The sequence below is a fragment of the Centruroides vittatus genome, unplaced genomic scaffold (assembly GCF_030686945.1).
Source record: "Centruroides vittatus isolate TY-2023 unplaced genomic scaffold, ASM3068694v2 scaffold_386, whole genome shotgun sequence".
NCBI lineage: Eukaryota > Metazoa > Arthropoda > Arachnida > Scorpiones > Buthidae > Centruroides > Centruroides vittatus.
In genome coordinates, this window is record NW_027122706.1 from 8,256,198 (window position 1) to 8,271,176 (window position 14,979).

Below are 14,979 nucleotides of genomic sequence, written 5' to 3' on the forward strand. Positions count from 1 at the left end.
CAGATTAGGATATTTCGAAATCCCCTAGGCACTGAAGATTGGGCCCTCTGAACAATTTTACATCATAAACTAATACTTCCAATTGACGCTATAGAATTATTTATAAACTATAATATACAATTTCAACGGTAAAATTATTTTCTTATTATTTTTTTCCAATTTCTAGGGCCTCCGAGACCCTGGCCCTAATCACGGTCTAGTGGGTAATTCGTCACTAGTTTTAATAACATTTTATTTCTCTAATCAAAATCAATAAACGAAAAAGATACTAAATAATTAAATTTCGACAGAAAAATCGGATTTAAAATTATATTTAATATACAATAAATGATTTTAAAACAGAAAATTATCTTTACTAAAATCTTTAAATAAAAAGTTTAAATAACGACAATTTAATTTAAAAAAAGGAAGAATATATGAAATATATATCTGTAGTTTCATTATAACTCTAATTATATAGAAGTATATTTATAACGTAAGCAAGATAAGGCAGAATATTCTAGAAAACAAGCTGTATTTAACTGCTCTTCTACCTGTTTAAGTATTCTAAATCCTAAAATGATTTAAAAACAGCTAAAGAATAATCCTGTAAGTCACTTTATATAATTTTATGCCAACTTGAAGCACAATAAAGATTTTCTTAACAATATTCAAAGTGCCAGGTGCATGTTATATCAATTTTCATTCCCATCTGGACTGGTGATTCAACCCACACAGTTATATTTACAGTAATGCAGAAACCGCCTACAACTAAATAAATATTTCCATCTTTTGATTATCTTACTAAGACTTTGAACTTCCATAACATATCCAAAATTATATTATTATGCTTATAATTATTATAATTATATAAAAATAATCTTAGTGTTATTTGTAGATTCATAATTTCTAGAATTTTTAATGAATTCGAACGGGTCATAAATGATTAATTATTATAGATAATTGACCGTTAAATCGGATTTTTGAAAAACATTTTTAATCTTTTGTTATAAATAAATTGTTTCTATTGTTTTCTAATTAATTCCTTTATTATCTGAGACAATTTAATAATAATTTCAAACATAATGTTCGATAACTGGTTTAAATTTCCATTTGATTATAATTTTGTATCTTAAATCTATATGTATATTGTAACTATTATGTAAATTAGATGCTATTCTTCTTAGATAAATAGTGAATATTCTCATTGTTCTTATTATAACGTTCGCATAATTCTGAGAGAATATGTAAAATGTGTTTTATACATTTAAAAATATATTAAATATTTTAAAAATTGTTTCATATCAAAAATTAATTTAATTTTTATTGTATTAACAGTTTAAATCGTTAAGTTTTATTAAATTATTTTCACATTTCAATTATTCATATTAAATATTTAAACTAATATAATTTAATCACTTTTTTAACTACACATTTTTAAATTAGGCTACTTTACAGTGAAAATCCTTAAAGGAAATTTTAGAAAGGAAATAACCAATGGTATGCTGATGACTTTTCTTTGAATCCCTGTGACTAGAACTATCGAGAGGGAAAGATAGGGATTTTTCTCCGGATCCGGAGAAAACTTAAAAGACCCGTAGTGGTACCAATCTCTAGAAATTATTATTTTTACTAACAAAATAAAATCTTTATTTCTTTATTAATAAAAACCAGTCTTAAACATTCTATGTATTTCATTTGTGTAAAAAAATGGCAAAATGATCCGCTAAAAAACAAAAGGGGTCAAGCTCTACCCCCAAATAAGCTCTCTATGTGACTGCCTATCTTGACAAAACAACAAAACAACCTTTTAGATTCCCTTCTAATTATATCAATCGTTCTAAATGAAAATGTATAATACTTTTTCTACTTCCATATATCTGTTTAAAAAAGAAAGTTTGTCTTCGGGAGAAAAATAAATTTAAACAATGAAACAAAATGTATTTTTTAGTAAAGTGTGAAAAATTTGAATTGCTTTGAGCTACTTTCAGAAAAATTACGTTTATTTCATTTTGAAATAAGTGAATTTTGCCCTTAAGCTATATAATTTAATTATAGAATAGTAATTATTGCTAGAAACGTTATGGTTACATTCTGTATAAAATGTAAAATTTGTTTTACCTGTATGAAAAATAATGCAATTTAAATAAAACTTTCACAGAATTGTAATTTATATAATCGAAAAACATTTAATTTTTAAATCGAAACTTTATACAAAGTGAAATTTAATATTTCTGAGAATTTTATCGATATTAAATTTTAATCGACTTTTTTTTCTAATTTTTAAATCCTTAGTTGAGAATTAAGTCAACTCATAGGGCAATTATTTTCTAATTCTTGATCAAATGTTTTAGTTGTTAGTATTTAACTAATTATAAAACTTGATAAATTAACTAATGATAATATTACTCATTTAACTTTAATTACATAACATTAAAGTTAAACGACTTTCAAGAATCTCCTGTTTTACAGGTTTATATATATATAAAAAAAAAACTAATCTCGAATAAATGTAGATGAACAGGAAGAACTATTCATATTATAAAACTGTTTTTCTTTAACTCAAAATACTGATTTTCTATTTTTAAAATTACTTTTAGTGACAACGTTCTAGTTTATAATCGTACAAAACACAATGACTATATTCGTATATTGTTTTACTTCTTTAAAAAGCTTTAAGGCATGTTTTCGACGTCAAAAACAGTTTAAATTGTAAAAAAAACTCCAAGTTTTACTTGATTAAAACTTTCAAATTATAATTTAAAAAAAATAACTTTAATTTTCACAATTTTCCATTAATTATGCACTTCTCATCGCTATTTTTTTCTTAAAAATTTATGAAATAAACATTTTATTCATTAAAAATTATATTAATCTTTAAGCTAGTTTCATTTTTATGAATTAAATATAGATTAAATTAATAAAGTATTTGATATTTTAATTAAAATAAGAGAATTTAATAAATATTAAACATTATTTAATTTTAACTTTTACATGTTACAATTTTTTATGCGCTAAATTTTTTAATTTATGGCTATTCTTTTAAAATTAATGTATCTACGTATGCTGCGAAAGTAAAATATAAATTAAAAAATAACCAATTTTCCTAATTTAATACTTTATATAATTTTATGATATATTTGATATTACAAAATCGAATGGATAAATATATAGAAATTAGTACATTATATATTGACGTCAAAGACGTTGACAAAGTTAAATCATAGTAATTTTGAATTATAATTTAACTTTTGCTGTTTTCTAGTTTAGAAAACTATAATATAAAATTAATGAAGTTAAAATTAAAATATATATTATAATATAAAATTAAATTTAAGTATTAGACTAAATAAGTCCTTATTTAGACTAATTAAGTCCTTATTCAAGGATTTTAAAAAATATCTTTATTTAAAATAATACAATATTCAACAAATTTATTAAATTTATAGAGTATAAAGATGAAATTTTATGTTTGCATATTTCATGAAATAATTTTATGTTTGCATATTTTTCTTGAATAAAAGCCAAAAACTTCCAAATTTTCCACGATAAATTAAACAAAATACACATTATTTAAATAAATTTTAATGTTTAAAAAATTGCACGTATTTAAAAATAATTTTAATTTAAAAAATACGTTAAATGTTTTTTTTTATTTAAATTTTAACTTACTTCCTTTAAAATTATTAAAGGAACAGTGATAACATGAAAATTTCGCAATGCAACTTTGATTTTTTTCTTATGAAAATCTGTATATTTTATATTTTGCTTTTACGAAAATATTTTGATAAAGTTAGTTACTAAATTAAAATAATGATTATAATATTTTAATTATTTCTATATTTGCAAATATATCGATTTTAACTTGAGAAGGATCAATGTTTAAAATATTTAAAGAACTGATCGATCCGATTTCGCATTTCTTAAAATTCATTCATTTAATTTTCTTATAATTGTTTTGTTTCAACTGTTTTCATTGTCTACAACGGAAATTAAAGTCGTTTTTTAATATTAAAACAATTTATTTTTGCTTATTTATAAAAAAAAACTATTGATAAAATTTAACACAGTCTCATATTACACATTCTTTAACCATGAATTAAAATTAGTATTATCCTACAAAAAAGTTTAAAATCTCACTTGTAAGCAATTCATCTACACTAAAATGTTAATTGAATCTTTTTATTACTTTCTTGAATAAGAACTTTCATCATCTACAAACTGAGGTCTTTCCCGTTGCATAATTCAGATCCGGGTGCTAATATGAATTCAAATTAATAGTTGATATTCATTCAAAAATAATCGACACGGATTTCCCCCAAATCCCACCCAAATCATCAAGTACTATGTGATGTTACACCCTCAAGTGAAGGTTTCGATGTTTTCAAATTATCTAAACTGAGTTTCGATAGTTTGGAGGCCACGGCTGTTTATTCTCTAAGCAACAGAAATAACTTTTAAAAAATTTCCCTTTTTTCATGCCTTCATTTGATATATTTATGTAAGTAGTTGCTAATTATTCTACAAACGCTGTTACTTATAAAAGATGAAAAGCCTTCGAAAGTACTAAAACTGGCTTTGAATGTTTCATGTCAAAATAATTTTTTTTTCTTTTTTAATTCACAATTTTATTAATATAGCGTTAATTTTTTAAAGTTTAGTAAATTGTAATATCATTTTCAATATAATACTATGTTCGTTATATTTTAAAATAAAGTTTACGTTGTAATGAGAAATCATTGAGATGTTCTTCGACCTATTCAATATCGATTTTTATCCAGTTTTTTTTTTCTCTAATTACGACTAACATATTTTTTTAAATTATATATATATACATATTCCAACCACTAAGAAATTTAAACCTCACTACATTAACGATATATCTTAGATTATCCAAATTACTTAAAAAGTTTCTGTGATAAAGTTATGCAGAAAATGATTAGAAAGCATACCTATTTGTTTTCTTTTGTTTTGAAAGAAATCTATTTGTTTTTTTAAATAAGTATTCTGCGAAAAATTGTATAAAAACAGAATGTACTAGTTGCATTTGACAAGGAATTATAACATCAAGGAAACTATTCGCGTTATTTTGTAGTTAAAATTTTTATACTCTTTCTGTTGTTTTGCAATTTTTAACTAGTTCTGTTACTTGGAGAAAAAATGCCACGGGATGCTAAGCTTTCAGATAAGAAATTGAAACATTACACAAAAATGGAAAGAGAGGTCGCGTAATCGCTCGAAAATCAGGCCAATCTCCACGCGTTATCAATAATTACTTTAAAAATCCATCAGAATAGGGCACAAAGAAAAGTACTGGATGCAAAAAGAAGATAGACAAACGCAAACATTGTGAGCAAAGCACCAAACTTTCGGTGAACTCCGGTTGGAAGTCCACCGCGAAACAATGAGAAACGTCTTGAATGACAATTTAAAGATGATTTGGAAAAAAACGAAGCACCAGTCATTACTGCAGCCAAGACAAGACAAAACGACTCGAATTTGGACAACAACACAAGGAAACAGATTGGACAAAGGTGAGTCTTTTTAGGAATTGTTATACTGTAGGTATTTGTAATACTTAAATAATTGTGCAATAGATTATCTGGAGCAATACAAACAAGTGAAACCTAGGAGCCGAATGGATTCAAGTCATATTAGCAGGACATACGAAAAGAGCCACGCTACTTTTTCCAGAAGAAACTTTGAAAGTGGCAATCTGACGGTTCGGGAGTCTTCATTGCTCGGGGGAAGTTGCGGCTGGCATTTGTGGTAAGTAGAATGAAAATTAAAGTCTATCAGGAAGTGATGTAAGGGTCGTTAATCCCTTTTCTAGATGATGATGATATTTCAAGACATCCATACACGATAAAGCATCCATCTACACAAGCACAGGAAACTGGCTGGAAGGTCTAAACATCCCAGCTATGCAACATCTACCCTGATCTCCGGATCTCACTCGATAGAAAATGTGTGGGACATCCTGGTTTTTTCGCATTTATGCTGAAAATCGTCAGTACAGACTTAAATCTTGGATAACTTTATCAAAAGTATGCAAAACCTCATTTTATAGTTAAATCATGTAATGGAGATTGTATTTTCAACAAAAGAGCAATTCTATTATTTTCTTTGAGATAACTTCTTGGTAATTAAAAGTGAAGTAGCTAACATTGTGCAAGTTTCCGCGACAGAAACACTCAATAATAGGGGAAAAATGTAAGGTCTATTTTATAATAATTTCCTTCGTATCTTTTGTAAGGAACACCCTTCTTTTCAGTTACTTGGATAATCTGAGATGTCATTAATGTAGTGAGGTTATGACTTTTTGGAGCAATTTATTAATAGATTCATAATTATATATTTTTTAAAATTTTATATCATATTTAGTAATATAAAAAGAAAATGAAAGCAAATTACTGTTTAAAATTGTCATATTGTGTAATATTGAATTATCTTTCACCTAATAATTCAGTAAATAAGTTTATTTTCAAAATAAATTACCTGACGAATATTTAAATGTAAAAAAAAAAATTGAAGAATTAGAAGTAAAACACGGGAAAATATGTATAACTTGCATATCTTTAAATTTAATTTCTGAAAGTTTGTTTATACTCATTAAAAATAATTTAAACACAATTTAGTTTCATGTTTTCTCTAGTTATCAAATTTCTTTGGTGTGTTCTTTGGTAGATAAACAAATTCATTAAAAAACAATTCTAACTCGGGTCATAACGTTATCTTAAAAAATAATAAAGACCAGAAAGAAAATGCTTTCGTGTTTTTTTCGTTACATCATACACATTACAAGATGTCAACTGTTAAGTTTATAAACCGTGTATTCTGATCCCTTAAATAGGAAAAATTTTACACACTACTCCGTTGGAAGGAAAAAAAACTTCACCGCACTACAACTGACAAGTAAGCGGAAGTTAATGGAAATGCGATAAGCAACCTTGAAGATTGGTTGAAATGACCTTGGATACTCGAATAAATTTAACTTATATTTGTAACACTTGTGGATGCTTTCATTTTACGATCTTATTTTCGTTTAACGGTAAAAATTTGTCTATAAATTTCAAGGTCGAACAGAGGTCAGCAACCAGGAAGTGACCCATATAATGTAAACATGATAGTTTCGCTGTTATATGAATCTTCATTAAATAGGACCATGTGCTAGGATGAATTTTAAAATGAGAATTAGATAGAAATGTGCTAAATTTTAAAATTAAAACGTGGATCACTTGATAAATTCAAGTGGGTGGTAAAAGAATCGCAATAAAACTGTAAATGAAAGCAAGCAGTATATTAAATTACCGAAACCGTTTAAATTTCTGACCATTGGATGAAATAACATCTTTATAAACGTCTGTAAATATTGACATAAGTATCTGTAAAAAAGTAAAAAATAAAAAAATAATAATTATTTTTAAAACCATAATTGTTCTAAATGTTTTCGAACGAATTGTATGTAAAAAAAAATCTGATTTGTGAGCATAAAACACTAAAAAGATAATACTATAATTTAAGTGTTTCGATATTTTATTATTTTTCTTTTGTTTTTTTTTACAATTTATTAACAATAAAGGAACGCGCTGAGCTTAAAACTTCACTTTGGAAGTTTGAATTTAACAGGGCGAAGAATGTCAAGTATACTTGAAAAGGGTTATCCGTCACCCAATGACTATTTGTTTTAATATTATATATATCTTTTTTTTTCACTAATAAACAGTTTGTTGCATACAGGAATGTTTCATCGTTCACGAAAAAATATATGTATAGAAAAAAACTAATATCATTCAAACGTTCATGCTCGGGGCATTTCGTTCCCGATATAATTGGAACAGAGGTTCATACATAATATCGTCATACTTGTCTTTCTGATCTCTTTGGCAGCTAACTTGCTAATTTTTTAAAGGAAAAGCAATGACAAGCAAGGTACAATTAGATATGCAGAACCCTTACACTCCGATTCTCGCAAAAAATAAACTAAAAACACATGTTTCATGCATTTCTGATTAAATTACTTACATTACAATACAAAATAGACTTGAGTGGATTAAATGTTTGGATACAAACTATACAAGAAACACCAGAATGCATGAACACGCATAAGTATTTTTGGAAAGAACTGATCTTTTTTTTTTTTGTTTTTTTGCCTCGTTAGCATTTAGAACACATCTCCTCTAGTTACAAATCTTAAAAGAAAGAAGTACTCCTTGCCGTGTTCCTGTAGCTTGGTCCAGGCATTGATATGAATCCATTAAAAATCGAGTTTTTAATCGAGAAGACACTGAAGAAATATTAAGATCGGTTAAACATAAACGAGTGCAACGTCGTAGCACAGTCTTGTCTCGAGTTGCGTTGTCGAAGAACCAAGAAACCCTTACAATGACAGTCAAACGGAACCCATCACCCGACGACACGATTTGGCCATCACGCGCACTGCATCCATCCACATGGGCAGGGAGTGAATCCGGAAGGCTGGGCTGATAAGTATGGTGTGTAGAAGTAATTTGCGCCGCCGAAAAGCAGATGCGGCTGGTGTCCTACTGTCGTCACATCGTACTGTTGTAATTGATGATGTTTGGCAAACAGCGACTGTTGTTCTTCGAAATACACTTGACACGCAAGTTCGTCGATCAGGCAGAGCGATTGTCTGCGCTCGTGGCCCATCAAACACACAGTACTTTCGTCCACAACACGGTGTAGAATCATCAAGTATTCATATTTACTGTGCTCGTCTCCGATGAAGTGATTAGCTAGGTAACTTTCCAATTTTGCTCTTTGCTGATTGATATCGCTAAAGTCGATGAAAAAACGCGAACACATATACCTTTCCAATGTTTTGATTTCCTCGGGACGAGCTGGTTTATAATCACGCACTAACAAGTTGCAATACTTTAACAATCCGCCGCCTCGGATTTCTTCTGGATTTCGTGTGGCGATCAATTTTTTGTGCAAATGGTACAATGCTTCCTGAAAGTCGCCGTAAACGCTTTCACCGACGACAGTGGGATAAAAATTTTCGTTCATCGGCATTTCCGAGCATTCGTAAAATAAAAGAAGCGAATCCAGTATGATTTGGAACGAATCCACGCTAAATTCGAATTGTCTTCTCATAATATCAACGAATTTCAATTCTACGTTACGTCCTCGATTGTTGCTGAGAGATATCAAACTCCAGCGATCACCGTTGGTCACTTTGACCATCTTATGCACGTAAGCCTCTTTCAGACTGCAGGTGCTGATCCTCTTCTTGTTTACACCGTCTGGCAAAAAATCAAGCAGAGAATCCAAAACTGCGGATTTAATTTTTTCGAAGTTACGTTGCGTAGAAAGGTCGACAGCAAATATGAGATCGAGATCGTTGTAGGGCGAACTGTCAGACGCTAAGGAATGACTCGCTGCACCGCCGTTTAGACGAATGTCTTTCACTGTCACACAATCTTTCTCCAATTTGCCTCTGACAACTTGTACCAGATCCTTTAACTTAATTTCTAGTGTTGGAAAGTTGCCGCGGCCATGGATCGGAACTACTTCGTCCATTACTTGATCGAGTCTTTTCACTTGTTCGTAGCTGAGCACAGCGAATCTCTGCCCGTCACCCGTACTGGTGTCGAAGGTCGCCATGTTCAGTCGCTGACGGAGTTGTTCAGGTTCGATGTCCAGCTTGCCGGACTATGAGGAGAAAGAATACAAAAATCAGTGAATTCCTACTTGTACACAGCCCTACGCTGTTATGACACCCGACTGGCACAGCTGTACACCTATAGCTGCCGGGCCTCGCACCCTAGCTAGTATCCTTCCGCACTAGCCTGTTTGCGTTCTCTGGTGGGTAGAAAGTGGTCGTCTCGCAGCAACTGGAATGGTGTTGAAGCGAGCGCGCACACTTCGTGAGTGGTTAGCCAGACCTATTTTCTTCCATAAGCACACGGATACGGCCTAGATAGGAGTCATTCGGCCGGCGCAGTTGCCTAGCAACATTTCTGACGTCAATTGGGGAAGTAACAAGTGCAGGCAGTGACTGAAAGCAGTTCGTCGCTTTCATTTCGTCCTCGGTCACCAGCCACTTCATTAGGTAGGGCTTACCTGCATTTGTAACTACCGAATATGGCTGACAGTCACCCTTACTAACTGCACGTTTTAAATTCTAACAATTCCATAAACTAATATAACTTAGCAGTATGTATAGCACGCATAGTCTTTAGTATAAATTTTGCAAGTTATATTTAATAAGGATATTTTATTTATAAAATGTTTTAATTGTCACGCTTATAAATTCAAAATTCAGACTTATAAACGCTTTATCGCCGAAATTCTCTAAGCACAACATTCTTTGGCACCGCCAGGCTATGCCGCGTGATCAGCGCTTATCTTCTGAGGCTAGTCACGTAACTTCTCTAGAGTGCGCTGCGTTCAAGCTGTCAACGCTACGACTAGTGACGTAGGTGAAATGTAAAGAAAGAAAAGAACGTTAGAAGTCCATTAGTCACTCTTGGTTGCTCACACTAGCGAGTCTGTTTTCCGTATATACTAACTCAAAGCGAATGTGAAGATAAAGTGAGTACCGTGCGGGCGCTGCGAACACATCTGACATCAATACGTCTTATTGTTTCGTATATTGCAACGTAAAAAATTTTAAAAAATTCTAATTTTTATGCATTCTTCTTTATTTCATAAATAATAAAATAGTCTTTAGGATCTACAATTAAACATTGTATTTATTAATGTTTTATGCTAACTTTTTTAATCACAGACATGACGTAATGATGGCCGGATATGTTTGCAGTTAAGATTTAGGCTATTCGCAGGTCATTTCGAAATAATATTTTTCATTTGTTTTATGGGAATATATCAGCTTTATTCTATAAGAGAATGAGAATAAAATGCAATCACTATAATCACATTAATAAGTTAAATAGACGAGCTAGTTTAATATACATCTATATATCATTCTAATTTCAAATTATATAATCCATATTGGCCATGAAATGCTAAACATATTGATTTTTCTATCAAAAAGAAAAGAACAGTTAAGATGTCTTAAAATTTTTCTGAGATTATGTACATAAATTAGTGTCCTAAAATTACATAACAGATGGCGCTAAGTTGTGTGATACTCTAGGGTCGCTGAACTGGAGAAAATGGCGGAACCGAAATTAATATTTGAAAATCTTAAATCTTTACTAATAGGAAGTGCAGTGTTATATTTCAGATTTTAATTGCGGGGTGTACTGGCATTTAAACTTAAGTTTCGCTAGTTTTCACCTCTCGATGACCGATTTAAATCTAAAACGAGCATTCATTATAATGCGTATTCGTCCCGAATATCAAAAAGGAAAGTTGATGTAACTTATTTGCAAAATAAAAATCTTACTACACTTTAAGAAGCAACTGTTCGTAGTTACCGATTTCGTTCCACTCATTCAGTTGCAACCCCATTTTAAAATGTTAATTTCTAGACCATTCGGAATCAGCAAAGTTAATACGGTCAACCCATCTCTAGCCGCTTTAATAAACGAAAGTATGGGATAATTAGTTGCAATAATACGGAAAACAAACATGCGAGTATCGTTACATAAATGTCCTAATGGCTATGACGTCACTGGCGCCAGTAAGTCCCGTACCATCTACCCGGCGAATATGGACGCTGATAGAGAACGAAGACGGAACATTCCAGAACTATATATAGCCGGTGAGCACAACACATCAGCTTTTGACTCCGTATTGGGAAGAGAACACGAGATCAATACGGAAAGAATTAGTCTTACTAATGAATTTTCTTAAAAATTACGCTTAAATATTACATTCGAATGTATTGCACATCGTTGCTTAAATTAATAAAGTTAGCATGGCACATTTTTGTATATATTAAAGCGCTTATTCTTAGAAATCGATTCAGTTTTTCCTTTTTCTCCCCCCTTTATTAAACAGGAAAGTTTATGCTATGTAGCGGTTCAGTCAAAAGTGTGCAGCGATATGGAAATCATCTGGTAGACTCTTATCCAATCAGACGACCTTGATATTTTTCTACACCCTACTTAGAATCACCTTTAACCCACTTAACTCGCAAGGTTCATTATCGTGCCCCACACGACGTTAATGTGTCAGCCGGGTTCTCATATATTTATTCAAATTTTTTAAATAATTAGTTAAATAATAAGATTAACAATTTAACAAAAATTATTAAATATTCTAAAGTTTTAAATTGTTAAGATTCTAATTACGCTATTGCACGGAAGAGAAATTCTACGGCCCGAATCTTTCGAGTGAATAAAAGTGGTTAATGTTAGTTCTTATCCAATGTAACTTTGCACACACGAGGTTGAAACATTAAGAGCCAGGTATCCAATTGCAAAGGCAAAATCGATGATATTTATATTAAAGAAACGAATCGATCGCCTAATACCGATCTTATACCTTTTCCTATTGTTGTAATCGAAATAATATTCATTTAACGCAAATAGAATCTTAACAATTTTCATTCTTAAATAATGCAAAGTAAGAAATATGTTACTTCTCGTAAAGTACTTATCTGTTAAATAATAATATAATTTAAATACGAAACAAAATAAAATACAATTTAATATTTAAAAGTGAAAAGTTAGAAGTTATTTTCTGCATGGTATCGTCTTTATCAGTACAATCAAGGAAATGGAATTTTTATTAATGTGAAACATCACCTACCTGCATGAAGGGTAATTCTTTGATATTCGATACCATCTTAACAAACTTTGGATTAGCGGAGTGTAAAACGGCACTCAACTCACACAAGAAAAATAAATTTTCACTCGAAAAAATCCCAATGAGTTAAGATTAGAAATGATTATTTCCAACTGCGAAATTAAACCACCCTGCACTAACAATACTGCAGAAGCAGTGGCTGATGTCGCTGTAGTGCAGTGAATTTCCTACTCGGTGACGTCCCGCATGCGTCGTACGAGACCTACCCAATCAGGCAAGGGTGTCGAGTCTGTGCATCTCTGTTGTCATGACAACGTGGGCGTGACGTCACTTTCCTTCTCCTACCTTGTTAAAGACGTCAGTTAGCTGCAGTGTGTTAAAGAAAGCAAAGAATTTTTTTGAAACCGTATCGTACCTAGGATAGTCCAAACTAGTATCTAACTACGAAAATGTATTTTAAATTGAGGATTCGACGTTTTGTGCATTAAACTTTTATGGGTCTCTTCTAAAGGTAGGCCCTTAGGATGTACACTGTCGCCTAAAAGAAAGTTTTTATTAAAAGGAAAAATTACTATTACTTTTACAATTCGACGATTAAAATTTGGATTTCAATTCCAGTTTCGTAAATTTAAGGCTATACATTGTTTATGTGAATATTAGATGTATTTATCCCATGCAACTTAATGTACAGCTGTAGAATATTTATAGGATGATAATACAGCTGTAATATTCAACCCTGAAAAATATCAAAGAATAGAAGAGAATGACGATGCATTTTCTCTTATCGAAATGTCTAGCAGATTAAATAGATAATAATTCTTCTTAGCTGACTTGTGAATTGTAAAAACTAATTAAATGATTCTCAAAGTATCGAATTATTTAAATATAATTTATTCTCTCTCTATATATATAATCTTAGGCTATATATACTGTATATATAACAATCAAAACTTATTTACATTGATTTATATAAAGATGATTAAAAAATACAATGTTTAGTGAGGAAAATCAATATATTCTAGAAAATTAAAACGTTGATCAGTCTAAATATAAACATTAAAACTTGTTATTTAAACAACAGATACAAATTTATTTCTATTAAATTATTTAATAGAACTTAAACTTGTAAGAAATTTATTTTCAAGTTATGTTTAGCATTTTTCTTTATGCATTAAATATCGATTTGTTTTCAAAATGAGTAAAAACAAATTAAATACAAAATTATAAATGGTAATTTGTTAATTAAGATTCTCATTAATTCAAGAACAAAATTAAATAAGATTATTTTAAATATTAAACATTTTAAATAGAATTAACATTTTTAGTTTTTTTCCTCCGTCATTTGCTGTATTTAATTTATCAAAATACTTAATGGAGTTTCTTATCTCAATTAAAATATAAAGCGATAAGAATAAATATTTATATCAATTTTGTTATAGGCTTTTGACTTATTTATTTTATTTAAAAAAATTATTTTAAAACTGGTAAATAATTTTATGCAAATTGTGAAAATTGATAAAGTCAATAATAATAATAATTTAAATTCCTTTTTATAAATCTTTATCAGAAAAAACTCCATAATGTTGTTATACATAAAATGATTAAAATGTGTTTAAAAATAGTTTAAACGACACGAATTTTAAGTTTTTAAGAAAAAATTTTTAATGTTTTAATTTTTCATTAATATTTATTAAAGATATTAATCTAAAATATTTATTTTTAGTTTAATTTTTTTAAATAAAAGGAAAAATTTATTGCTTAACTTGATGACAACTTCAGTTCTTAACAAGAGGAAATTTTTTTGTGAATATTAAATGAATAGTTATTGGATAAAGTTAATCAAATTTATGTCTTTAATAAAACTGAAAGTAATGAATTACAAACAGGAAATATATCAATATTTTTTTTAAGAGAGAAAGAACTCTCAAACCACACGAAATCTTGTTTCTACCACGAGAATTCTTTTTTTCCTCCTCCTACCTTTGAATTGTCGAGCTTGGAGACTTATTAAGATTCTATCAAGCCTGCCAGTATGATCAAAAAGTGGTTGTTCAACAGGAAAATAAATTATATTGGAAATATAAATTGAAGGTACAAAACTGTCGCTTTTAATGTCCAAATAGATCAAGTAATTAAAAAAGAATTACTTTTAAATGAATTTCGTATTATAGAAAACCAATAAAACAACATATCTTAATGTCTGGTTTGGAAAATTGAATATATTTAAAGAAAATTTATCTCGTTGAGTAGATATTTGATTCCATAAAAGCTTAATTTTGTAAATTATCTATTTTGCAACGGAATAAAGAAATAGAAAAT

At 29.6% G+C, this 14,979-nt stretch overlaps 1 protein-coding gene and 1 long non-coding RNA gene across 2 annotated transcripts in view; both read right to left on the reverse strand.

The window, feature by feature from the left end:
• LOC136988860 (uncharacterized) overlaps nucleotides 1-14,979 on the reverse strand; it is a 69,977-nt gene that overhangs the window by 11,980 nt on the left and 43,018 nt on the right. The gene's annotated exons all lie outside the window — the stretch shown is intronic.
• On the reverse strand, nucleotides 7,498-12,933 carry LOC136988855 (terminal nucleotidyltransferase 5C-like). Its single transcript, XM_067286847.1, has 2 exons — nucleotides 12,664-12,933; nucleotides 7,498-9,654 (listed from the first exon to the last, which is right to left on the reverse strand). Exons 1-2 carry the CDS (start codon nucleotides 12,697-12,699, stop codon nucleotides 8,410-8,412), a joined length of 1,281 nt encoding a protein of 426 aa, XP_067142948.1. The 5' UTR covers nucleotides 12,700-12,933; the 3' UTR covers nucleotides 7,498-8,409.